Source organism: Chrysemys picta, chromosome 11, assembly GCF_011386835.1.
Source record: "Chrysemys picta bellii isolate R12L10 chromosome 11, ASM1138683v2, whole genome shotgun sequence".
Taxonomy (NCBI): domain Eukaryota; kingdom Metazoa; phylum Chordata; order Testudines; family Emydidae; genus Chrysemys; species Chrysemys picta.
The window spans coordinates 69,053,052-69,080,870 of NC_088801.1; the positions used below are offsets into that span (position 1 = coordinate 69,053,052).

Genomic DNA, 27,819 nt, shown 5'->3' on the forward strand with positions numbered 1-27,819 from the left:
CCGATGCCACTTGCTATTATTTTGGCCAGCTTTGAGAAACGTGTGTGTCTTTGTGCCAAGGAGACGCTCATTTGGGGCAAAAGCTCACACTCTCATATTGGTCCAAAGCACACCCATGGGGCTTCCCAATGTTTAATTTGACATTAAAATGTTACTGGCCATATAGCCCTCTCCATTATTTGCTTCTTTGCTAGATGGATGAATTTCTCCATCACAGCTTCCTGTGGAGAGAACCATTGCTGAGATAATGCCATGGGAAGTTTAATTATTATCTTTGTAGAGACCACAAAACCACACTATTTTCGATGGGGCTTTGTGTTGGCATAGCTGAAACCATAAAGAAATGTTCAGTCAAAAGCCACAGCTGTTCCCATTCTGTAGATTATAGGTGTTGGCATGTAACTGTAGCATCCTCAGCTAGAGTCAGCCAACTGTACAAACAAGATAGTACAGTTACAGGAAAATCTGGAAACACAAGAGGAATTCTACTGACTGGTGGAGAAGATGATGATTTGTGTCGTTCTGCGACTCCAGAGGTAATGTGTGTCCCCGGCCCTGCATTGAACAAGTGGAAGCCAGGAAATAACACTGCTTCTTCCACCTACAAGTTAGTCACTCTGAACTCTTCATAAGCCTTGGCTGTTTCTTTCACCAAGAAAAGAAGTGCAATTCACTTGGGGGGAGGGATAGCTCAGTGGTTTGATCATTGGCCTGCTAACCCCAGGGTTGTGAGTTCAATCCTTGAGGGGGCCACTTAGGAATCTGGGGCAAAATCAGTACTTGGTCCTGCTAGTGAAGGCAGGGGGCTGGACTCAATGACCTTTCAAGGTCCCTTCCAGTTCTAGGAGATGGGATATCTCCATTATTTATTTATTTATTCAGACAGGTTAGGGTAACAGACACAGATTTCTGTTTTGTATGGTGGAGATCAGGGAAATTCAGGTACCCGAGAAATTCTGGTGTCTCCAAGGAAAGTACATACATGGCAGCCAGCACTGACTTCAGAAATGCAGCAGTGGAAATCTGGGCAGCTCCAGTGAAAGGAACAGGCCAGACTGAGTCACTTTGACTCACACTTGCTTTCAGTGAGGCTCATCAGGGGTAAGATGGTCTTTTATGGGGTCTGGCTTGGGGAGTAAGGAAGTGACCCTTTTGGGAGCATATATCTAAAGCTAGCTTGTGGCTTGGGCACAGCCCCGAACAAGGGGTGGTGTATTCGCTGCACTGGCCCAGAAGCAGCCCCAGGAGGTGCTGCCACTCAGACACCCTGCCACAGGATACACTCACTGCTGGGGCACCTCCTTGTGGCCGCATCTGGGGATTAGCTGCACTTAGGTCCGACGCCCCTTTCCTCACCTCGTGGTCTCTCTCCAGAGCTGCTGGTCTCCCCATGGTTTCCTCCTTTCCCTCGCCAAGGCTGGAGAGTGACGGCAGAGCTCCACACTGCAGACTCTGTCTGCTGCAACCTGCCTGGCTTTAGCATACCCTACCCGTTCCTTCTCAGCTGGGCTCTACTCCCAGTCAGGGGTTGCTTATCCAGCCCAGTTCCCCTCAGGTGTAACCTATCAAGTTAATTGGCCCCCTTTTCAGCCTCATTAACCCTTTCAAGGCTGGTCAGGGTTGAGCACCCCGTCACACACCGCTCCAAGTCACAATCCCTCCCTGCTTCTTCCTTATGCTGTTGTGGGGTGGTACGTGGCTACTGGCCTACGCCAGAATAAATTGCACCTCCTGGGCACTAGACAATATGATGGGCTGTCAGGAGTCAAGGCTCCACCCACTGTACCCTGACCCCAAGGCCTGGCTATTCTACGCAGGAGTGGGGGTGTTCTTATCCTCCTGCACCAGTGGAGGAGCTCATGAGCACATCCCTGGGGCTGGTCAGCGACCCTCAGCCTGTCTAAAATATCAATATTTGCCAACCTGAAAAGGACAAAATGGGGGGAGAGGCAATGTGTGGGACTGGGTGTGTGTGAAAAGTGCCTGCCTGATAGCCAGCGTGTGCGGTGCTGTACGGCAAGGAGTAGTATGTGTGTGTCAACCAGACATGGGGTCGGAGACAATTCCAGTGGGACACTATAGGCGCTGGGTCTCTATCCCACACTAAAGGGGCTTGGAACAACATAGCAATTCAGGGCTCAATCATAAGCCACCCTGTGTCCTGCACAAGGGATAAACGGGCATTGCCATTACTCCCATGCCTGGGCAGGGAGCCGGCAGGCAGGGGCAGGGAGCCTGCGGTGCCTTGACACCCCCTGCCCCCAGTGTGCTGGACATGGCAGCAGAACTGGCACAGCGAGGGAAGTGACCTCTGCTAGGTAGAGGGCTGGCACCGCTCAGTCCCAAGGAGCCAGGAACCAGGCTGTTCCACTGAGAGTCAGCTGCTCCTGGGGCAGCACTGAGACATGCTGCCCCTTCCAACATGCTTGTGCCAAATCCACCAGAGGCAGCAGCTCACATGGTGAGATTGTGTCCACCCTTCCCTGGCACTGGGCACAAGGGCTGGTAGTTGTCCTAAGGTAGCGAGCCTGCACCTACTCCTCTCTGGGTCAGGCATTAGATCCCCCTTTGCTTATGTGTTTCCGGCAGCACCTGAGCCAAAGACCCAAGTGCACACAGAGGAGTTCTGAGACCATCCATATGGAAGGATATTAGGCCAGGGAATGGACCAACAGGCTGATGGGATGGGAACTGAAAGGAATTCAACAGCAACAGTGAAAAAACAATGCACAATCCCTTCCCCCACCTCCAGGGGTGCCGAAAACCCTCCGCTCCCCACCTCCTGGCCTTGAGGCCGCTAACCCATCCGGTGGTGCGCGCACAGCTGAGTTGCGCTAGCTGGGTGAGATGTCTGCTCAGTTTGGACCTCCAGCCTGGTGGGGTGCTGCTCCTCGGCCTCCACCTTCCCTTGGGACTCGCCCAAAGTGCTCGCACCAGCCCCAGCCTAGCTGTGCCAACCACAGCTTTAACCCCTTCCACCCTGCTACACTGACTTGTTGAATGGCTACAGCATGTCTCCTTGAGTCTCCCAGTTACTATGACAACAGAGTGCCAGGAAACCCTCTTGCTGCACATATACATTTGACTCCGTTTGGTTCACACTGACCGAGAGTGACAAACTTTACCCTTAATAACTTTTTCACTATGGCTTCTCCAAGGGAACTGTGGGGGACCATGCAGTAGTTGAAGTACACCCTGAATGACTGAGATCAATGTGGGAAGGATCAAAGCTGTAGCTAGAGCCCCAGGTGTGTGCAAAACACAAAACCAATTTTTTAAGAATGAGATGATTTTGTAAAATGCTCTTTTCTTGCAAGGGCTGCACCTCAGGAACCCCTTGCTCAAATGACCCCAAATTTGGATCACTAACCCTAGCCAGCACCCCAATGAGGCACGGCAAATTTCAAGACAATCCACTTCAGCATGTGCCTTGTAGAGCACTTCGAATAGTCCACCTTTAAAAAGGTAGCAAACCTCAACCTTAACTGCAACAGAGCTGGTACTCTGCTATAGTATGGTAGGGATGGGGAGGATTGGAATGAAAGTGTGAATTACAGAATCATAGAGACTAACACATTTATTTGAGCATAAGCTTTCGTGGGCTACAGCCCACTTCTTCGGATGCATAGAATGGAACATATATTGAGGAGATACATATACACATACAGAGAGCATGAAAAGGTGGGAGTTATCTTACCAACTCTGAGAGGCCAATTAAGTAAGAGAAAAAAAAACTTTTGAACTGATAATCAAGATAGCCCAATACAGACAGTTTGATAAGAAGTGTGAGAATACTTACATGGGGAGATAGATTCAATCTCCCCAGGTAAGTATTCTCACACTTCTTATCAAACTTCTTATCAAACTGTCTGTACTGGGCTATCTTGATTATCACTTCAAAAGTTTTTTTCTCTTACTTAATTGGCCTTTTCATGCTCTCTGTATGTGTATATGTATCTCATCAATCTATGTTCCATTCTATGCATCCGAAGAAGTGGGCTGTAGCCCACGAAAGCTTATGCTCAAATAAATTTGTTAGTCTCTAAGGTGCCACAAGTACTCCTGTTCTTTTTGCGGATACAGACTAACACGGCTGCTACTCTGAAACCTGTCATAGAATCACAGAAGATTAGGGTTGGAAGAGACCTCAGGAGGTCATCTAGTCCAACACCCTGCTCAAAGCAGGACCAACCCCAACTAAATCATCCCAGCCAGGGCTTTGTCAAGCCAGGATTTAAAAACCTCTAAGGAAGGAGATTCCACCACCTCCCTAGGTAACCCATTCCAGTGCTTCACCACCCTCCTGGGTGAAATAGTGTTTCCTAATATCCAACCTGGACTTCCCCCACTGCAACTTGAGACCATTGCTCCTTGTTCTGTCATCTGCCACCACTGAGAACAGCCTAGCTCCATCCTCTTTGGAACCGCCCTTCAGGTAGTTGAAGGCTTCTATCAAATCGCCCCTCGCTTTTCTCTTCTGCAGACTAAATAAGCCCAGTTCCCTCAGCCTCTCCTCATAAGTCATGTGCCCCAGCCCCCTGATCATTTTTGTTGCCTTCCGCTGGACTCTCAATTTTTCCACATTCTCTCTGTAGTGGGGGGGCCCAAAATTGGATGCAATACTCCAGATGTGGCTTCACCAGTGTCGAATAGAGGGGAATAATCACTTCCCTCCATCTGCTAGCAATGCTTCTACTAATGCAGCCCAATATGCCATTAGTCTCCTTGGCAACAAAGGCACACTGCTGACTCATATCAGCTTCTCATTCACTGTAATCCCCAGGTCCTTTTCTGCAGAACTGCTGCTTAGCCAGTCAGTTCCCAGCCTATAGTGGTGCATGGGATTCTTCCGTCCTAAGTGCAGGACTCTGCACTTGTCCTTGTTGAACCTCATCAGATTTCTTATGACCCAATCCTCCAATTTGTCTAGGTCATTCTGGACCCTATCCCAAGCCTCCAGCATATCTACCTCCCCCCAGCTTAGTGTCATCCGCGAACTTGCTGAGGGTGCAATCCATCCCATCATCCAGATCATTAATGAAGATGTTGAACAAAACCGGCCCCAGGACTGACCCCTGGGTCACTCCGCTTGATACCGGCTGCCAACTAGACTTCGAGCCGTTGATCAACACCCGACAATGTAGCCAGCTTTCTATTCACCTTATAATCCATTCATCCAGTCCATACTTCTTTAAGTTGCTTTAAGAATACTGTGGGAGACCGTATCAAAAGCTTTGCTAAAGTCAAGGTATATCATGTCCACCAGGCTGGCTAGTTTTATTCTGTCTTCTTGACAGTTAGTTGGCAGTACTGGTGGAAAATAGCCCACACTTTGTGGTCCTCCACCTCACAAAGGGGAATTCCCCTCATTCCAGCTATATAGTCTTGAAAGTCCTAAAATCCTTTAAGCCTCCCAATGCCCCCATGAGCTCTAGGCATTATCACTGCCATGATCCAGAAGCAAAGGGCCAAAGTGTAACTGACTTAGCCAAGGCCATGGAGCATATCGCGCCTCCCTTTGACTGTACTGAAGAGTAGGTTCAAAAACCATGAAAACCGGGAGAAAACAAAGGCCAAGAGTATCAGAGCCACCTGAGATGCCCAAATTCCATTAAAATCAATGGGAGCTGCACATCCTCTAGACAGTTTTGAAAATCTCAGCCCCCTCCCCCTTAAAGCTGCACATTTTAAGTAGTTATCGCCTGGGATGGGATCAAAGCTTGAGGAGGGTTTTAATGCTGGGGCTCCATTCACTTCAGAAATGAATTCAGCCTCCACTTAGAGAGAATTTTCTCCCGTGAATTCATTCCAGTGGCAATGTCCTTTTGTTTAAATCTCTCGCTTCCAATAAATCAAAATGTTGGTAGTTGGTTACCGAAGGCAAGAACCCTGAGAGACTGAATTCCTGAACTGAATCACACCCAACAATGGGAGAGGAAAACAGATTAACGAGAAAGCTTTTAACTTGTTTTCAAAACAAATATCAACCTTGGATCGTGTCAATTCAAACCACCCTCCTATTTTCTGCTCACTATGCTCACTTTCCCACCATTTCGTCCTGCTAGTGGAATTTTTTTAATCACCGTTTCCAGATATTTATCTGCCTTTGGCACCATTTTTCAGCCCATTCTGACAACATAATATGGATCCTTTGCTTTTCAAAGAAACCATAGGAGTTTCTCTGGATGTACAATAAAAACAAGCTATAATTCATTGAACACATTCTCAAGGGCTTGGCTGATGGCCTAAAGTAAGTACACAACATATTACGCAAACCTGCAATCCTAGACTTTGTATCACTAGGCAAGCAAAATAACACCTGCTTCTTTACTTGTTTTATTATATTTAATCTTATTTTATTACTCTTTTATCTATTTTTACAAGCAGGTGAAGTGGTGAGACTTTAAAAATAAGTGGCATTTTTCTTCTAAGGTTCCACAGGTGCTGAAAGGATGCATGCTGTCTCCTGCATTTCTGAATAAGCCATTCAACATTATTATTATAATTAATTACTTGTATTACTGTAGGCGCCCTCATAATAGACCGGGACAGCATTATGCTGGGTGCTATACAAACCCAGAACTAGAAGATGGCTCTTGCCGCAAGGAGCTTACAGTCTGGGGATATAGCTACACTTAAAACGCTGTTGCAGCTGCACCACTGTAGTGCTTCAGTGTAGACACTACCTACACCGACTGCAGGGCTTCTCCATCAGCATAGGTAATCCACCTCCCCAAGAGGTGGTAGCTAAGTCTAGCTAGACCTAGCACAGTCTACACCGGCGGTTAGGTTGGCATTGTGACAGTACCTCCAATAAGGCTTTATGGAAATATGCATATGAATGTATATATATAACACAACTAGAATGTGTTTTATACTACATATGCCATGTAACATATCTCTGTAAAGGTTATGATCTACTGAATCTATTAATCCTATTTGTATGCATGTATCATTTTTGTATTCAAAGTTATGAATATTGGCTGCATACTTGTTTGATTCTAAGTAGGCTGTAGTGAAGCAGTTGGTCAGCTTCCTGAGAAAAGACTATTCTCAGTAAGTGCCCAATCAGAAAACACTTAAGCCAACAATGAACTTGGAGACACCAATACACATCTGGGCTTTCCCAGGAATGTGGCTGGGCTGGTAAGGAACTCAGTCGTGCATGGACATGTGACTTGCCCAGGTGACTCCAAAACTCCATCTTGGAGCTGGACTTTACATAGGAGAGGGGAGGGGGTCTCCACCCACAAGAGAAAGTCTATTTAAGCCCGTGGGAGACCCCTCCATTTTGTCTTCAGCTGGCTAAAGAGAGAGCCTCTCCACCCCCAAGGATACCTGAAAGAAACTGGAACAAAGAACAGTGACTGCAAGGGGTGCGAGTGATTGCTGGACCCAGACTAAAAGGAGGTTAGTCTGTAAAAGGGAGCATTCTGGAACTGGTGAGATTATCTGTATTCAGTTTGAGTAGACACAGATTTGCATGTTTTATTTTATTTTGCTTGGTGACTTACTTTTTCTGTTACTACTTGGAACCACTTAAATCCTACTTTCTGTATTTAATAAAATCACTTTTTACTTATTAATTAACTCAGAGTATCTGTTAATACCTGGCCGGGGGGCGGGGGAACAGCTGTGCATATCTCTCTATCAGTGTTATAGAGGGCGAACAAGTTATGAGTTTACCCTGTATAAACTTATACAGGGTAAAACGGATTTATTTGGGTTAGACCCCACTGGGAGTTGGGCATCAGAGTGTTAAAGACAAGAACATTTCTGTTAGCTGCTTTCAGGTAAACCTACAGCTGTTAGGGGACATGATTCAGACCTGGGTCTGGGTTTGCAGCAGGCTAGCGAGTCTGGCTCAAACCAGGCAGGGCACTGAAATCCTAAGCTGACGGGGCAGGAAGGCAGGGTCAGAAGTAGTCTTGGCACATCAGGTGGCAGCTTCCAAGGGGGGTTCTGTGATCCAACCCGTCACAGGCAAAGCTATGTCTCTTGGGGTGTGGATGTAGCTGTACTGATGTAAGTTTCTTGTGTAGATCAGGCCTAGGTGTAGGATAAGAGACAACAGATGGATAGAGAGAGATGGGGGAGTACAGGGTAACAATGAGACACCACTAGTTAGCATGACAAGCAGTGGTCTCAGCCTAACTGTTGTCAAGTGTTTAATAGACATAATGGAAAAGGAGAATTTTAAGAAGGGCTGTGGAGTAGGACAATAAGTTAATTTTGCACATGTTTAGAGGGAGAACCTCCCAAGCTTAAGGGCACTATGGGAGAAAGCACAAAAGGGCTTGTTTAAAAACTTAACAAGTGGGCAATTGTGACAGTCTGTACCCTTAAGTTTTACCAGCCTATTGTAAACTTTGTACAAAGTATGCCTTCTGAGGAATCATTTGAAAGCTCATAATTTGCTGAACATTATTGTCCTGGTAAATATGTATGGCAACATTGTATGTAAAGTTATAAAGATTCTACTGTATGACTTTACTGAGACATGCTCCAAGTTTAGAAAAGCAGGCACAAACCAGTTCCTCAGAGACAAAAGGCAAACTGATGCCTCAGCCAAGTATCAGCATAATCAAATGGACTATCACCTGGGTGTCCATTTTGTGGCAGGAAGAAGGGTGTGAGCAAGAAATTTACATCTCGGCAGTGGAACAGCTGGAGATTCCCATGCAAACAGGCTGGCTGCCACCAGAACCCCAACTGGAGATGATTCTCAGAGGAGGAAGAGGCATAAAAATGAGGAACAGAGGCCCCAAATCACCCCTCTCCTCCCTTTCTCTCTACCCATGACACCCATGACTAATGAACAAGAAAAGGAACGGAACATTGGATTGGGGGAAGGGTCCAACAATGCAAAAGAACATGTGGTGAGAGACTTTTGTTTTGAATTCACTTTGCTTGTTAAGTTAGGTATTTGTTCGTGTTTTATCTTTTATTTATTTGTAACCAATTCTGATTTTTTATGTCTCATTACTTGTAATCACTTAAAATATTTCTTTCTGTAGTTATTAACATTATTTTATCTAAACATGTGTGTGTTTCAAGTATGTGGGAAGCTCCATTTGAGATACCAAGGTATGTGCATATTGTTTTCTATTAATGAAATGATGGACTTTCTATGAGCTTGTTCAGGAAGATACTGGGCAGTACAAGCAGCACATTTCTGAGGACAAATTTAGGACTGGGAATTTTCTGGTGTCACTCTGAAATATAATTCAGGAGTGGCTGGATAAAAGCACTCCTATAACTCAGCTAGAATAATTTACATGCTAGAGGCTGGGTGTGAGAAGGCCAGGAGTGGTTGTTCTCACAGCAAAGCAGCATAAATGGCACCCCAGGTTGTAGAATTGAGGGACATTGCTGTCCATCAGTCCAGATTGTACCCTGGGGAATGTCACAGCGATGAATATCATAGGATGAATGAAGGTAGGAGTTGACATTTGTGATGAATGAGAAATGATAGATAGGGTGAGGATAGGCCTTGAAAGTGAAGACAAGTAGCTTATGTTTGATAGGCAAGGAGGAGCTTGTTGAGGGGGATGGGACACTTCCTTAAGAGTCTTCTACAGACAATCCCAAAGAAAACTATAGCAGCCTTAACCTGCATGCACTAGATTCACACTAAAAATACATATGCTGTTAAAGATGACTGCAAAGGAGGTGGGAGGGGACCATGTTTTTTTTTTTTTTTAATGCAGTTGGGGGGTGAGGGGCTGCTTTTTTCTTGTTACTTTAGGAATATCAAATCATGACTTGCACATGCTCTTGCAGGGCCATAAGAACTGGGGTGTCAGCTCTTGCAGCCACTAATCGATTTACGTAGGTGTTGAATCAAGATCTTTCCTTCCAGCTATGTGTCAAGTTGAGTTAAACAGTCTGAATAACAATCACTCCCCCACTTCGTTAACCAGGTTTCATTTGTATGGCAGCCGATACCTCTCTAGACACTTAGGTGGCCCTTATCACCGTAGTACCCGAGTGTAGAGCCCTGCAAATCTGCCGATATCTGCATAGAATCATAGAATCATAGAATATCAGAGTTGGAAGGGACCTCAAGAGGTCATCTAGTCCAACCCCCTGCTCAAAGCAGGACCAATTCCCAGCTAAATCATCCCAGCCAGGGCTTTGTCAAGCCGGGCCTTAAAAACCTCCAAGGAAGGAGACTCCACCACCTCCCTAGGTAACGCATTCCAGTGTTTCACCCCCTCCTAGTGAAATAGTTTTTCCTGATATCCAACCTGGACCTCCCCCACTGCAACTTGAGACCATTGCTCCTTGTTCTGTCATCTGCCACCACTGAGAACAGCCGAGCTCCATCCTCTTTGGAACCCCCCTTCAGGTAGTTGAAGGCTGCTATCAAATCCCCCCTCATTCTTCTCTTCTGGAGACTAAACAATCCCAGTTCCCTCAGCCTCTCCTCATAAGTCATGTGCTCCAGACCCCTAATCATTTTTGTTGCCCTCCGCTGGACTCTTTCCAATTTTTCCACATCCTTCTTGTAGTGTGGGGCCCAAAACTGGACACAGTATTCCAGATGAGGCCTCACCAATGTCGAATAAAGGGGAACGATCACGTTCCTCGATCTGCTGGCAATGCCCCTACTTATACAGCCCAAAATGCCGTTAGCCTTCTTGGCAACAAGAGCACACTGTTGACTCATATCCAGCTTCTCGTCCACTGTGACCCCTAGGTCCTTTTCTGCAGAACTGCTACCTAGCCATTCGGTCCCTAGTCTGTAGCAGTGCATGGGATTCTTCCGTCCTAAGTGCAGGACTCTGCACTTGTCCTTGTTGAACCTCATCAGGTTTTTTTCGGCCCAATCCTCGAATTTGTCTAGGTCCCTCTGTATCCAATCCCTACCCTCTAGTGTATCTACCACGCCTCCTAGTTTAGTGTCATCTGCAAACTTGCTGAGAGTGCAGTCCACACCATCCTCCAGATCATTAATAAAGATATTAAACAAAACTGGCCCCAGGACCGACCCTTGGGGCACTCCGCTTGAAACCGGCTGCCAATTAGACATGGAGCCATTGATCACTACCCGTTGAGCCCGACGATCTAGCCAGCTTTCTATCCACCTTACAGTCCATTCATCCAGCCCATACTTTTTTAACTTGGCGGCAAGAATACTGTGGGAGACCGTATCAAAAGCTTTGCTAAAGTCAAGAAATAACACATCCACTGCTTTCCCCTCATCCACAGAGCCAGTTATCTCATCATAGAAGGCAATTAGGTTAGTCAGGCACGACTTCCCCTTCGTGAATCCATGCTGACTGTTCCTGATCACTTTCCTCTCCTCTAAATGTTTCATAATTGATTCCTTGAGGACCTGCTCCATGATTTTTCCAGGGACTGAGGTGAGGCTGACTGGCCTGTAGTTCCCCGGATCCTCCTTCTTCCCTTTTTTAAAGATGGGCACTACATTAGCCTTTTTCCAGTCATCTGGGACCTCCCCCGATTGCCATGAGTTTTCAAAAATAATGGCTAATGGCTCTGCAATCTCACCCGCCAACTCCTTTAGCACCCTCGGATGCAGCGCATCCGGTCCCATGGACTTGTGCACGTCCAGTTTTTCTAAATAGTCCCGAACCACTTCTTTCTCCACAGAGGGTTGGTCACCTTCTCCCCATGCTGTACTGCCCAGTGCAGCAATCTGGGAGCTGACCTTGTGCGTGAAGACAGAGGCAAAAAAATCATTGAGTACATTAGTTTTTTCCACATCCTCGGTCACTAGGTTGCCTCCCTCATTCAGTAAGGGGCCCACACTTTCCTTGATTTTCTTCTTGTTGCTAACATACCTGAAGAAACCCTTCTTGTTACTCTTAACATCTCTTGCTAACTGCAACTCCAAGTGTGATTTGGCCTTCCTGATTTCACTCCTGCATGCCTGAGCAATATTTTTATACTCCTCCCTGGTCATTTGTCCAATCTTCCACTTCTTGTAAGCTTCTTTTTTGTGTTTAAGATCAGCAAGGATTTCACTGTTTAGCCAAGCTGGTCGCCTGCCATATTTACTATTCTTTCTACACATCGGGATGGTTTGTTCCTGCAACCTCAATAAGGATTCTTTAAAATACAGCCAGCTCTCCTGGACCCCTTTGTCCTTCATGTTATTCTCCCAGGGGATCCTGCCCATCTGTTCCCTGAGGGAGTCAAAGTCTGCTTTTCTGAAGTCCAGGGTCTGTATTCTGCTGCTCTCCTTTCTTCCTTTTGTCAGGATCCTGAACTCGACCATCTCATGGTCACTGCCTCCCAGGTTCCCATCCACTTTTGCTTCCCCTACTAATTCTTCTCTGTTTGTGAGTAGCAGGTCAAGAAAAGCTTTGCCCCTAGTTGGTTCCTCCAGCACTTGCACCAGGAAATTGTCCCGTACACTTTCCAAAAATTTCCTGGATTGCCTGTGCACCGCTGTATTGCTCTCCCAGCAGATATCAGGGTGATTAAAGTCTCCCATGAGAACCAGGGCCTGCGATCTAGCAGCTTCTGCTAGTTGCCAGAAGAAAGCCTCGTCCACCTCATCCCCCTGGTCTGGTGGTCTATAGCAGACTCCAACCACGACATCACCCTTGTTGCTCACACTTCTCAACTTTATCCAGAGACTCTCAGGTTTTTCTGCAGTTTCATACTGGAGCTCTGAGCAGTCATACTCCTCTCTTACATACAACGCAACTCCCCCACCTTTTCTGCCCTGCCTGTCCTTCCTGAACAGTTTATATCCATCCATGACAGTACTCCAGTCATGTGAGTTATCCCACCAAGACTCTGTTATTCCAATCACATCATAGTTCCCTGACTGTGCCAGGACTTCCAGTTCTCCCTGCTTGTTTCCCAGGCTTCTTGCATTTGCATACCATGTTTGCAGATTGTGGATTGGATGTGGATACAAATTTTGTATCCATGCAGGGCTCTACCTGAGCACTTCACAGTCATCAGTAGATTTTATCCTCACAACACCCCTGTGAGGTAAGAAAGTATTATCCTCATTGCACAGATGGGGGAACTGAGAATGGAGAGGCTAAGGGGGGATATTTGCAAAGGCCTGAATCAGTTATGTACCCAACTCCCAGTGACTTTCAATGGGCATTCGGTGCCTAACTGTCCTCTGTGCCTTTGGAAATCTCTCCCGAGTAAGCACAAAGAAAGTATGTGGCTGACCCAAACACACATCTCCTGAGTCGCAGTCCTGTGCCGAGTCCACTAGACAACACTTCCTCCCATTTTTTGATTTCAGGATTTTGATAATCTTGTCACTTTCCCAGTTGTCCAAGTCTTCCGGGCCGGGAAAGATCTAAGGTCCCCATCCTCCAAGGGTTCACTACATGGACAGAGCAGTGTGATTGCATGGAGACCCAGTAGAGTCATGGGAGTTCTGCACTGCGGTTCACCTGAGCAGAGGTTATTGCAAGATGAGGACACAGGCATTGTAAATGCCAGAAGGGAATTCACTAAAAGAAATAGTTTAATGAGGTTATTAATAAATAACTACTTGGTTCAATTCCATTACACGCTCCTGGTATCCTTCTTCTTGGGGAAGAAGACAACCTGGGGAACTATAGACCAGTCAGCCTAATTTCAATACCTGGAAAGATACTTGAACCATCAATATTAAATGGTCAATTTGTAAGCACCTAAATGATCAGGGGGTGGGGGGAGGGATAGCTCAGTGGTTTGAGCATTGGCCTGCTAAACCTAGGGTTGTGAGTTCAATCGTTGAGGGGGCCACTTAGGAATCTGGGGCAAAATCAGTACTTGGTCCTGCTAGTAAAGGCAGGGGGCTGGACTCAATGACCTTTCAAGGTCCCTTCCAGTTCTAGGAGATGGGATATCTCCATTAATTTAATTTTAATTTTTTTTAATCATGGGGTTCTAAGGAATAGCCAGCATGGATTTTTCAAGAACAAACTATGCCAACCATCCTAATTTCCTTCTTTGACAGGGTTACAAGCCTAGCAGATAGGAAGGAAGCAGTAGACGTGATATATGGTTATTTTAGTAAGGCTTCTGAGACAGTCCCATGTGACATTCTCATAAGCAAACTAGGGAAATGTGGTCTAGATGAAATAATATAACATGGGTGCACAGCTGATTGAAAGACTGAACTCAGAGAGTAGTTCTTAAGGGTTCACTGTGAAACCAGAGCATATCTAGTGGGATCCCACAGAGGTCACTCCTGGGTCCAGTATTAGTCAATATTTTCATTACTGATTTGGATAATGGAGTGGAAAGCATGCTTATAAAATCTGAGAATGACACCAAGCTGAGAGGGACGGAAGCACTTTGGAGGACAGGATTAGAATTCAAAATGACCCTGACAAATTAAATAATTAGTCTGACCAGTCAGACCAATCAGCTTAATTTTGTTACCGGGAAAGATAATGGAGAAAATAATCAAAAAATCAATTTGTAAGCACCTAGAAGATAGGTGATAAATAACAGTCAACATGGATTAGTCAAAGAACAAATCATGTCAAACCAACTTAATATCCTTCTTTGACAGGATAACAAGCCTTGTAATATAACTTGACTTTAGCCTAAGGCTTTTGATACCATCTCACATGACCTGCTCATAAACAAACTAGGGAACTATTGCTTAGACGAATCTACTATAAGGTGGGTGCATAACTGGTTGGAAAAGCATACTCAAAGAGCCATTATCAACGCTTCACAGTCAAGCTGGAAGGGGATATTAAGTGGGGTCCCACAGGAATCTGTCCAGGTCTACTCAATATCTTCATAAATTATTTGTATAATGGCCTGGAGAATACACTTATAAATCTGCAGATGATACCAAGCTGGGAGGGGTTGCAAGCACTTTAGAAGACAGGATTAGAATTCAAAATGATCTTGACAAACTGGTAAAATGGTCTGAAATAAATGCAATGAAATTCAGTAAGGACAAATGCAAAGTACTACACTTAGGAAGGAATAATCAGTTGCACAAATACATAGTGGGAAATAACCGCCTAGGCAGGAGTACTGCAGAAATGGATCTGGCTGTTAGCATGAATCACAAACTAGACATGAGTCACACGGCCCTTCCTGTTTTAATTTCAAACTTACTTCTCCAGGGAAGCTCAGCTCAGACGCAGCATCTAGTTTGTCAATGAAATTCCTGGGCTTTATCCCCATTTATGCTATGACCCCTTCACATTGCTCTGGCAGTATATTGGGGACTTTAAGTGGGAGTAAATTACACCTGCACCCACTTCAAAGCATTGTAACACCACCAAAATGGTGTAAAGGGGGTTTAGTGTAAAGGAAAATTAAACCTCTTTTGGTTTTTTTGTCCTGCTTTGTATGTCATTTGGTCATTAAGACAAAGAGATCGAGGTGGCCAAGATCAGTGTCAGAATGCAATGTATACTTAAAGACACATTTCAGAGTGGTAGCCGTGTTAGTCTGTATCAGCAAAAACAACGGGGAGTCCTTGTGGCACCTTAGAGACTAAATTTATTTGGGCATAAGCTTTCGTGGTCTAAAACCCACTTCATCAGATGCATGGAGTGGAAAATACATTAGGCAAGTATATATACACAGTACATGAAAAGATGGGAGTTGCCTTACCAAGTGGGGGGTCAGTGCTAACCAGACAATTCAATTAAAGTGATATGCCAACATTTTTATGGCTGACTTAGAACAACGCTTCCTCAGCTCTCGTCCCTTAACACCCCTACTCTACTTGCACTACATGGATGACATCTTCATCATCTGGACTCATGGAAAAGAAGCCCTTGAGGAATTCCACCAGGATTTCAACAATTTCCACCACACCATCAACCTCAGCCTGGACCAGTCCATACAAGAGATCCACTTCCTGGACACTACAGTGCAAATAAGCGATGGTCACATAAACACCACCCAATACCGGAAACCTACTGCCCGCTATACTTACCTACATGCCTCCAGCTTTCATCCAGACCACATCACACCATCCGTTGTCTACAGCCAAGCTCTAAGATACAACCGCATTTGCGCCAATCCCTCAGACAGAGACAAACACCTACAGAAACTCTATCAAGCATTCTTAAAACTACAATACCTACCTGCTGAAGTGAAGAAACAGATTGACAGAGCCAGAAGGGTACCCAGAAGTCACCTACTACAGGACAGGCCCAACAAAGAAAGTAACAGAATGCCACTAGCTGTCACCTTCAGCTCCCAACTAAAACCTCTCCAGCGCATCAACAAGGATCTGCAACCTATCCTGAAGGATGATCCCTCACTCTCACAGACCTTGGGAGACAGTCCAGTCCTCGCTTACAGACAGCCTCCCAACCTGAAGCAAATACTCACCAGCAACTACACACCACACAACAAAAAACACGAACCCAGGAACCTATCCCTGCAACAAACCCTGTTGCCAACTTTGTCCGCATATCTATTCAAGGGACACCATCATAGGACCTAACCACATCAGCCATACCATCAGGGGCTCGTTCACCTGCACATCTACCAATGTGATATATGCCATCATGTGCCAGCAATGCCCCACTGCCATGTACATTGGCCAAACCGCAGAGTCTCTACACAAAAGAATAAATGGACACAAATCAGATGTCAAGAATTATAACATTCAAAAACCAGTAGGAGAGCACTTCAATCTCCCTGGACACTCAATAACAGACTTAAAAGTGGCAATTCTTCAACAAAAAACTTCAAAAACAGACTCCAATGAAAAACTGCAGAACTGGAATTAATTTGCAAACTGGACACTATCAAATTAGGCCTGAATAAAGACTGGGAGTGGATGGGTCACTACAAAAACTAATTTCCCCCTACTGTTACTCACACCTTCTTGTCAACTGTTTGAAAAGGGCCACCCTGCTTACATTGGCCTCGTTACCACTACAAAAGTGATTTTTCCTCCCTTGGTATCCTACTGTTGAGAATAGCCCACTTCCACTTTAATTGAATTGTCTTGTTAGCACTGACCCCCCACTTGGTAAGGCAGCTCCCATCTTTTCATGTACTGTGTATATATACCTGCCTACTGTATTTTCCACTCCATGCATCTTTAAGACCCAGGTATACTTAAAGACACAGCAGCTCATTTTTACAAAAGCAAGAAATATGTTTCAAATGCGAGGAGTACAGTTTGTTACACGTATTTAATTGCTGATAGGAAGATGGAACAAGCAAGCTGGATTTCTAGTAACACCATGAAAGCACCAAAGAAATATTCACATTTCCACAGGTAAGTGAGGCACTCGGAGCTCTTTATCCGATAGATTCCTCATGGGAAGTTAGGGTGCACTGAAACACTTCTTCAAAAGCGTACAGAAAAGGCTCAGTGATTTCATCAACTGTGACATGTCTCTGGAGTTCTTCGCTCAGGGAGGTGACACCCATCCCTTCGAGTCCACAAGGAACAATGTGATCAAACCACGTAAGATCTGTGCAGCAGTTCAGTGCCAGCCCATGAGAGGTTATATACCTTCCACAATGGACACCTGAAAAGCAAAACATACATGTCACCTCGTTCAGTGCTATGTACCACACACCACCCCTCCCCCAAAGTCATCTTAAATGTCAGATTCCAAGACCAGAAGGGACCATCGTGATCATCTAGCCTGACCTGTATAACACAAGCTACAGAACTTCCTCCAAATAACCCCTAGAGCAGATCTTTCAGAAAAACATCCAATCCTGATTTAAAAATTACCAGTGATGGACGATTCGCTACAGCCCTTGGCAAGTTGTTCCAATGGTTAAATATCCCCTTCACACTAAGGGTATGTCTACACTACGAAATTAGTTCGAATTTATAGAAGCCGGTTTTATTGAAACCGGTTGTATACAGCCGATTGTGTGTGTCCCCACATAAAATGCTCTAGGTGCTCTAGTCGGCGGACCGCGTCCACAGTACGAGGCTAGCGTCGACTTCCGGAGCATTGCACTATGGGTAGCTATCCCACAGCTATCCCACAGTTCCCGCAGTCTCCGCCGCCCCTTGGGATTCTGGGTTGAGATCCCAATGCCCAGATGATGCAAAACAGTGTCGCGGGCGGTTCTGGGTACATGTCGTCAGGCCCCTCCCTCCCCCGTCACAGCAACGACAGACAATAGATTCGCGCCTTTTTACCTGGGTTACCTGGGATACCTGTGCAGACAACATGGAGCTCGCTCAGCTCAGCTGAGCTCACCGTCACCATATGTCCTCTGGGTGCCGGCAGACGTGGGACTGCATTGCTACACAGCAGCAGCTGCTAACTGCCTTTTGGCGGTAGACGGTGTAGCATGAGTGATAGCCATGGGGCTGGCAGCCGTAGGGCTGCATTGCACCAGCCCCTTGCCAGGAGATGGTATATTGTGACTGGTATCCATCATCATCGTACTGGAGTGGCTGTCAATCATGGCCACCTGGGCAGACATCCTACTGTTTCGATGATGATGGCTACCAGTCGTAATATACTATTTTCTGCCAATTGCCCAGTATTGTCTGCTAAGCACCCAGAAGAGGCCGAGGGCGATGCTGGGTGCTGGCGGACGTGGGGCTGGCAGATGTGGGGCTGCATTGCTACACAGCAGCAGCCCCTTGCCTTTTGGCAGACGATGGTATATTATGACTGGTAACCGTCGTCATCATACTGGAGAGGCTATCACTCATGCTGCACCGTCGGTTGCCAGCTTAAGATGTAAAAAATAGATTTGTTCTGTATTCATTTGCTTCCCCTTCCTACGTGAAATCAACGGCCTGCTAAGCCCAGGGTTTTCAGTTTAATCTTTGGGGGGACCATTCTGTGTGACAGTTGTTTGTGTTTCTCCCTGATGCACAGCCACCTTTCTTGATTTTAATTCCCTGTTCCTGTACCTGTACGCCATGCCGTCACTCGGCCCTCCCTCCCTCCCGCCCTCCCTCCTTCTCCTGGTCCATCAGATACTAGTTTCGCGCCTTTTTTCTGACCAGCCAGGCGCCATAGCTAGCACTGGGATCATGGAGCCCGCTCAGATCACCGCGGCAATTATGAGCACTATGAACACCACGCGCATTGTCCTGGAGTATATGCAGAGCCAGGACATGCCAAGGCGAAACCCGGACCACCCGAGGAGGCGATTGCAGCGCGGCGACGAGAGTGATGAGGAAATTGACATGGACATAGACCTCTCACAAGGCACAGGCCCCAGCAATGTGGAAATCATGGTGTCACTGGGGCAGGTTCATGCCGTGGAACGCCGATTCTGGGCCCGGGAAACAAGCACAGACTGGTGGGATCGCATCATGCTGCAGGTATGGAACGATTCCCAGTGGCTGCGAAACTTTTGCATGCGTAAGGGCACTTTCATGGAACTTTGTGACTTGCTTTCCCCTGCCCTGAAACGCCAAGATACCAAGATGAGAGCAGCCCTCACAGTTGAGAAGCGAGTGGCGATAGCCCTGTGGAAGCTTGCAACGCCAGACAGCTACCAGTCAGTCGGGAATCAATTTGGAGTGGGCAAATCTACGGTGGGGGCTGCTGTGATCCAAGTTGCCAGGGCAATGAAAGACCTGGTGATAGCAAGGGTAGTGACTCTGGGCAACGTGCAGTCAATAGTTGATGGTTTTGCTGAAATGGGATTCCCAAACTGTGGTGGGGCCATAGACGGAACCCATATCCCTATCTTGTCACCGGAGCACCAAGCCACCGACTACGTAAACCGCAAGGGGTACTTTTCAATGCTGCTTCAAGCCCTGGTGGATCACAAGGGACGTTTCACCAACATCAACGTGGGATGGCCGGGAAAGGTACATGATGCTCGCGTCTTCAGGAACTCTGCTCTGTTTTGAAAGCTGGAGGAAGGGACTTTCTTCCCGGACCAGAAAGTGACCGTTGGGGATGTTGAAATGCCTATCGTGATCCTTGGGGACCCAGCCTACCCCTTAATGCCATGGCTCATGAAGCTGTACACAGGCAGCCTGGACAGGAGTCAGGACCTGTTCAACTACAGGCTGAGCAAGTGCCGAATGGTGGTGGAATGTGCATTTGGACGTTTAAAAGCGCGCTGGCGCAGCTTACTGACTCGCTCAGACCTCAGCGAAAAGAATATCCCCATTGTTATTGCTGCTTGCTGTGCGCTCCACAATATCTGTGAGAGTAAGGGGGAGACCTTTATGGCGGGGTGGGAGGTTGAGGCAACTCGCCTGGCCACTGATTATGCGCAGCCAGACACCAGGGCGGTTAGAGGAGCACAGCAGGGCGCGGTGCGCATCAGAGAGGCTTTGAAAACGAGTTTTGTGACTGGCCAGGCTACTGTGTGAAACTTCTGTTTGTTTCTCCTTGATGAACCCTCCAAACCCCCCCCCGACCCGGTTCACTCTACTGCCCTGTAAACCAACCACCCCACCCCATCCTCCCCTCCCCAATTCGAGCACCGCTTGCAGAGGCAATAAAGTCATTGTTTTTTCACATTCATGCATTCTTTATTAGTTCCTCACAGAAGTAGGGGAATAATTGCCAAGGTAGCCTGGGATGGGTGGGGGAGGAGGGATGGAAAAGGACACACTGCATTTTAAAACTTTAAGTCTTATTGAAGGCCAGCCTTCTGATGCTTGGGCGATCATCTGGGGTGGAGTGACTGGGTGGACGGAGGCCCCCCCACCGTGTTCTTGGGCGTCTTGTTGAGGAGGCTATGGAACTTGGGGAGGAGGGCTGTTGGTTACACAGGGGCTGTAGCGGCGGTCTCTGCTCCTGCTGCCTTTCCTGCAGCTCAACCATACGCTCGAGCATATCAGTTTGATGCTCCAGCAGACGGAGCATTGACTCTTGCCGTCTGTCTGCAAGCTGACGCCACCTATCGTCTTCAGCCCGCCACTTGCTCTGTTCATCCCGCGATTCAGCCCGCCACCTCTCCTCTCGTTCATATTGGGCTTTTCTCATGTCCGACATTGACTGCCTCCACGCATTCTGCTGTGCTCTATCAGCCTGGGAGGACATCTGCAGCTCCGTGAACATATCGTCCCTCGTCCTACGTTTTCTCTTTCTAATGTTCACGAGCCTCTGCGAAGGAGAAACATTTGCAGCTGGTGGAGGAGAAGGGAGAGGTGGTTAAAAAAGACACATTTTAGAGAACAATGGGTACACTCTTTCATTACAAGGTCGCATATTTCGGCTTGCAGGCAGCCATGGTAGGCCACAGTGTTTTGGCTTTTTTAACCTTCTTAACATGCGGGAAAGGTTGCAAACAGCAGCGCATTTCCCATATCAAGGATGAATTGGGTTGTCCATTTAAAATGGGTTTTCAATGTAAAAGGAGGGGCTGCGGTTTCCCGGTTAACATGCGGCACAAACACAAGTAAACCACCCCCCACACACACACACACACGATTCTCTGGGATGATCGCTTCACCCCTCCCCCCACCGCGTGGTTAACAGCGGGGAACATTTCTGTTCAGAAGAGCAGGAACGGGCGCCTCTGAATGTCCCCTTAATAAAATCACCCATTTCAACCAGGAGAGCTTTCTGGAGATGTCCCTGGAGGATTTCCGCTCCATCCCCATACACGTTAACAGACTTTTCCAGTAGATGTACTGGCCACGATTGCCAGGGCAAATTAATCATTAAACACGCTTGCTTTTTTTTTTGTAATGTTTACAAATATTTACAAAGTTACACTCACCAGAGGTCTCCTGTGTGCCCTGAGGGTCTTGGGTGAGTTCGGGGGTTACTGGTTCCAGGTCCAGGGTCACAAACATATCCTGGCTGTTGGGGAAACCGGTTTCTCCGCTTCCTTGCTGCTGTGAGCTATCTACAGTACCTCCATCATCATCTTCCTCGTTCCCCGAACCATCTTCCCTGTGTGTTTCTCCAGTGAGAGAGTCATAGCACACGGTTGGGGTAGTGGTGGCTGCACCCCCTAGGATCGCATGCAGCTCCGCGTAGTAGCGGCAAGTTTGCGGCTCTGCCCCGGACCTTCCGTTTGCTTCTCTGGCTTTGTGGTAAGCTTGCCGTAGCTCCTTAATTTTCACGCGGCACTGCTGTGTGTCCCTGTTATGGCCTCGGTCCTTCATGGCCTTGGAGACCTTTTCTAATACTTTGCCATTTCTTTTACTGCTACAGAGTTCAGCTAGCACTGATTCATCTCCCCATATGGCGAGCAGATCTCGTACCTCCCGTTCGGTCCATGCTGGAGCTCTTTTGCGATCCTGGGACTCCATCACGGTTACCTGTGCTGATGAGCTCTGCGTGGTCACCTGTGCTCTCCACGCTGAGCAAACAGGAAATGAAATTCAAACATTCGCAGGTCTTTTCCTGTCTACCTGGTCAGTGCATCTGAGTTGAGAGTGCTGTCCAGAGCGGTCACAATGAAGCACTGTGGGATAGCTCCCGGAGGCCAATAACGTCGAATTCCGTCCACACTACCCCAATTCTGACCCGCAAAGGCCGGTTTTATCGCTAATCCCCTCGTCGGAGGTGGTGTAAAGAAACCGGTTTAAAGGACCCTTTAAGTCGAAAGAAAGGGCTTCGTTGTGTGGACGTGTCCAGGCTTAATTCGGTTTAACGCTGCTAAAGTCGACCTAAACCCGTAGTGTAGACCAGGCCTAAGACTCCTATCCACTTTACCACATAAGTTGCCCAGCTGATGAGGCACCAATGCTGTAGTTCTTATCAGCAGCGAGGGCGCTGAGACCATAGCTTATCACGTTCACCAATACGGTCTCAATGTTTCCTTGTACTCCCCCACCATCTGTTATCTCATCTGAGGCCTGGTCTTTGGGGGCAGAGACCTGCCTGTCTGCACTGTATTTGTGACTGGGGTTCCCAGGCTCTATTAGAACACAAATCTAGCCCAGGGCACTGGGTTCATTGTTATTGCAGAGACATGCAGGCATGGTGTGCAGTCCCTCATGAGGAAGTGAAATTCTTGTAAATATCGGCTTGTTAACTGGGCAAATCCTGCCTATTAGCAGGATTGGCTCTGGTAGCGAATGAGGACAAAGGACAGCATGATGTGCATGTTCACAGTCATACATAGTAGATCCCTGATTTTCCTGCTTTGCACTGCACAACAGGAGAGCTGGGATTCTACACTACTGTACTGTGACCATTGTTTTTAGAGAATCATAGAGCTTTTCAGTAGCAGAAAATTTCCAGGAATTATTAAGGCCCACGTCCTGAAAGATTTACACATGTGCACAATTTTAGTCAGAGGAGTAATCCAATGAGATTACACACATGAGTAATGGTACACACGTGCAGAAATCTTTCCAGGATTGAGGAATAAAAATGTAGTTCCTAGTGATTTACAAGTAACCCCTAAGATTATTAGAATTGAGATTAGCGTGAGGGGGGGATCTCTATTATTTCAGTATGTGGACTGCCTTTAGCCACACTCCATGTATAATCAGGTCACTCTACCTGCTATTTTCCATGGATCTTTCACACAGCAGCACATGAAAGGAGAAGCAGTTTAATAAAGGCTACGCTACGGCCTTGTCTCTGCTAGAAAAGGATCTGCCAGTGTAACTATACCAGCAAACCATCCTAGTGGAGGTGCCGTTTATACCAGGAAGAGTGCATTTGCTGGTATAACTTATATCAGTTCCCTAAATGAAATAAACGATATCAGCAAAAGCATGGTTTTGCTTGTATAACTGCATCTACATTTGTGCTTTTGCCACCACCATCAGGTCAGTTATGGGGTGTGATTTTTTCCACGCTTGATAACGTAGCTACACTGGCAAAAATTTTAAGGGTAGACCAGGTCTACGCTAGGAGCTATACTGTCAAAAACCTCTAGTTTGGACATATTTATATTGGTATAGAAGTGCTTATTGGATTTCCCTGACTGGGATGAACGATACCAGTATAAACACCGTTATAACTGTGTCTACACTACCGCTTTACTGGCATATCTACGTTAATAAAAATCACACCCCAAACCAACACAACAATGCCAGTAAGACTCATTAGAGCAGACCAGGCGAAGCAGAAAAGCATGGCCTTGATCCTGCACTGGAAACCCCATGGGTGGATCCCTGCATCCGTGCTGAGCCCCACTGGAGTCTGTGCGGTTCATTGCAGCATCAGGGCTTGTGATCATAAAACCACGAACACTGGTGGGGCACTTGGGCAGATGCAAAAAAGATGGTTACTCACCGTTGTAACTGTTGTTCTTCGAGATGTGTTGCTCATATCCATTCCATTAGGTGTGCGCGCGCCGCGTGCACGATCGTCGGAAAATTTTCTACCCTAGCAACACCGGCGGGTTGGCTGTGGAGCCCCCTAGAGTGGCGCCTTCATGGCGCTGAATATATACCCCAGCCGACCCGGCGCCCCCTCAGTTCCTTCTTGCCGGCTACTCCGACAGTGGGGAAGGGGGGCGGGTTTGGAATGGATATGAGCAACACATCTCGAAGAACAACAGTTACAACGGTGAGTAACCGTCTTTTCTTCTTTGAGTGCTTGCTCATATCCATTCCATTAGGTGACTCCCAAGCCCAACTTAGGTGGTGGGGTCGGAGTGAGACATTGCTGTGTGCAAAACCGCTGATCCGAAGGCAGCATCGTCCCTGGACTGCTGCACTAGTGCATAGTGAGCTGTAAACGTGTGGACTGATGACCAAACCACCGCTCTACAAATGTCCTGGATCGGAACTTGCGCCAGGAAAGCAGTCGAGGAAGCTTGGACCCTCGTGGAGTGAGCGGTGAGGTGCGGTGCTGAGACACCTGCCAGGTCATAGCAAGTCCGGATGCAAGACGTAATCCAAGAGGATAGGCGTTGTGAGGAGACCGGTGAGCCTTTCATTCGGTCGGCCACTGCAACGAAGAGTTGCGTCGTCTTTCTAAAGTGCCTTGTGCGGTCAATATAGAAAGCCAGGGCCCTGCGTACGTCCAGAGAATGCAAACGTTGATCCTGGCGAGTAGCATGTGGTTTAGGATGAAAGACCGGGAGAAATATATCCTGGTTGATATGAAAAGGAGAAACCACCTTAGGGAGAAAGGCAGGATGTGGACGAAGCTGCACTTTATCCTTATGGAAAACTGTGTAAGGGGGCTCGGATGTAAGCGCCCTGAGTTCAGAAACGCGCCTTGCTGAGGTGATGGCTACGAGGAAGGCTGTCTTCCAGGATAGGTACAAAAGTGAACAGGTGGCCAGTGGCTCGAATGGAGGACCTGTGAGCTTGGAGAGAACCAGGTTGAGGTCCCACATCGGAACGGGCTGACGTTGTTGTGGGTACATCCGGTCTAAGCCCTTGAGGAATCTAACAACCATCGGGTTAGAGAATACCGAGGACGCGAGTTCCCCTGGGTGAAAGGCCGATATAGCGGCCAGGTGAACTCTAATTGAAGATATCGCCAACCCCTGCTGTTTTAGGGAGAGGAGATATTCCAAAATGAGAGGAATAGGTGCCTGTAACGGGGACGTGGTTCGTTGTTCGCACCAACAGGAGAACCGCTTCCACTTGGCCAAGTATGTGGTCCGTGTTGAGGGCTTCAATCTGTTGGACAGAGTGCGAGCATTGTTGCTCTGCCTGGGTGAACCATGGAGCAGCCACGCCGTGAGGTGGAGTGATTGCAGGTCGGGGTGACGCAGGCGGCCGTGGTCCTGAGAGATGAGATCCGGACATAATGGAAGCGGGATCGGTGTCTGAACCGAGAGTTCCAACAGTGTGGTGTACCAATGTTGTCTCGGCCACGCTGGGGCGACCAGAATTACCTGTGCCTGGTCTCTGCGCAATTTGAGCAGTACCTTGTGGACCAGAGGAAACGGAGGGAAGGCATAAAACAGGTGGTCTTTCCAGGGAAGGAGAAACGCATCCGAGAGGGAGCCCGGAGCTCGACCTTGCAGGGAGCAGAACACGTGGCACTTCCTGTTGTCTCGAGATGCAAACAGGTCTATCTGGGGAAACCCCCACTTCTGGAAAACGGAATGTATGATGTCCGGACGGATAGACCACTCGTGCGTTTGAAAGGACCTGCTGAGTCGGTCCGCTAAAGTGTTCTGGACTCCAGGGAGGAACGATGCCGTGAGATGGATTGAGTGGGCGATGCAGAAGTCCCACAGGCGAATGGCCTCTTGGCATAGAATTGACGAACGTGCTCCTCCTTGCTTGTTGATGTAAAACATGGCCGTGGTGTTGTCGATGAGAACTAACACACAGCGGCCACGTAGGAGATTGAGAAATGCCTGGCACGCCAGGCGCACCGCCATCAGTTCCCGAACATTGATGTGCAGGGCTAGCTGGGGTGCAGTCCACAGGCCCTGGGTATGGTGTTCGTTGAGATGGGTGCCCCAACCCAGAGATGAAGCGTCTGTGACCAGGTGCAGAGAGGGTTGTGGGGCGTGAAATGGCATCCCTTCGCAGACCACATTGTGATCTAGCCACCAGGTGAGGGAGGTCAGGACCGAGTTCGGGACCGTGACCACCATGTTCAGGCTGTCCCGATGTGGGCGGTATATTGACGACACCCAGGTCTGGAGTGGGCGAAGCCGAAGTCTGGCATGCCTGGTTACGTACGTGCAGGAAGCCATGTGACCCAGCAGGGTAAGGCACGACCTCACCGTGGTAGTTGGGAAGGCCTTGAGCCCTTGAATGAGGATCGTGATGGTGCCAAAGCGGTTGTCTGGCAGGATGGCTTGTGCACGTCTGGAGTCTAGGACTGCGCCGATGAATTCTATTCTCTGGGTAGGTTCTAGAGTGGATTTGTCCTTGTTGAGTAGGATGCCCAACTCGTTGAATGTGTGCACTATTATGTGGACGTGCGCTCGAACTTGCTCTCTGGTGCGACCGCGTACCAGCCAGTCGTCTAGGTACGGGAACACCTGTATCCCTTGCTGACGAAGGTACGCTGCCACGACAGCCATACATTTCGTGAACACTCTTGGGGCCGAGGATAGGCCGAAGGGAAGGACTGCAAATTGGTAGTGCACCTTGCTTACCACGAATCGCAGGAAGCGTCTGTGAGGCGGGTAAATTGCGATATGAAAGTATGCGTCTTTCATGTCGAGGGCGGCGAACCAGTCTCCAGGATCGAGGGAAGGGATAATGGCCCCCAAAGAGACCATGCGGAACTTCAACTTTACTACGAATTTGTTGAGTCCGCGCAAGTCCAAGATGGGTCGTAGACCTCCTTTGGACTTGGGGATCAGGAAGTAACGGGAATAAAATCCCCTGCCCCTTAACTCTACAGGAACCTCCTCTATGGCCCCCATAGCAAGGAGCGTGGAAACCTCCTGTATAAGAAGTTGCTCGTGAGAAGGGTCCCTGAAGAGGGACGGGGAAGGGGGGGAGGAGGGCGGGATTGAAGAAAACTGGATAGCGTATCCCCTCTCCACCGTGCGAAGGACCCAACGGTCCGAAGTTATAAGGGACCAAACACGGTGGAAGTGGGAGAGGCGATCCCGAAAGGAGGGGGCTGGATCCTGGGGGATGACTGGGGCACCGTCCTCGACCGCACCTTCAAAAGTTCTGCCTGGGGCCTGCGGGTGGTCTTGGTGGCCCTTGGTTCTGACCGGGTTGAGGGCCGGTCCACCTTCGTCTACCACCTCGCCCGCGCCTCCGGGCCGAGTCCTGTCTCTGACGAGGTGGGGGGGGGTAGAAGCGCTGAGGCTGAGGCCTAAATGGCCTGCGCTGAGGGCCCGCAACATGCATCCCCAGGGAACGCATGATTGTCCTGGAGTCCTTGAGGCTCTGCAGGCGAGAGTCCGTCTTCTCTGAAAACAACCCCTGTCCTTCAAAGGGCAAATCCTGCAGGGTTTGTTGCAATTCAGGGGGCAAACCCGAAACTTGGAGCCAGGAGGTTCTTCGCATAGCGATGCCCGAAGCCAGGGTTCTCGCAGCCGAGTCCGCTATGTCCAAGGAGGCCTGTAAGGAGGTCCGAGCCACCT

At 48.0% G+C, this 27,819-nt stretch overlaps 2 protein-coding genes across 2 annotated transcripts in view; one reads left to right on the top strand and one right to left on the bottom strand.

The window, feature by feature from the left end:
* The window catches only part of LOC135974173 (uncharacterized), a 266,713-nt gene that overhangs the window by 100,101 nt on the left and 138,793 nt on the right, over nucleotides 1-27,819 (top strand). The gene's annotated exons all lie outside the window — the stretch shown is intronic.
* On the bottom strand, nucleotides 20,405-22,665 carry LOC135974404 (uncharacterized). The gene is made up of 2 exons (XM_065562154.1): nucleotides 21,607-22,665; nucleotides 20,405-21,010 (listed from the first exon to the last, which is right to left on the bottom strand). The coding sequence occupies exons 1-2, from the start codon at nucleotides 22,142-22,144 to the stop codon at nucleotides 20,508-20,510; spliced, it is 1,041 nt and encodes a 346-aa protein (XP_065418226.1). The 5' UTR covers nucleotides 22,145-22,665; the 3' UTR covers nucleotides 20,405-20,507.

What these genes read in the sequence shown, in the direction of transcription:
- LOC135974404 (XM_065562154.1), bottom strand. Translation starts at nt 22,144, where the DNA reads ATGGAGTCCCAGGATCGCAAAAGAGCTCCAGCATGGACCGAACGGGAG. An exon ending in GGGCACACAGGAGACCTCTG is followed by an intron (nt 21,011 to 21,606) that starts GTGAGTGTAACT and finishes CTCCTCCACCAG; the next exon opens with CTGCAAATGTTTCTCCTTCG.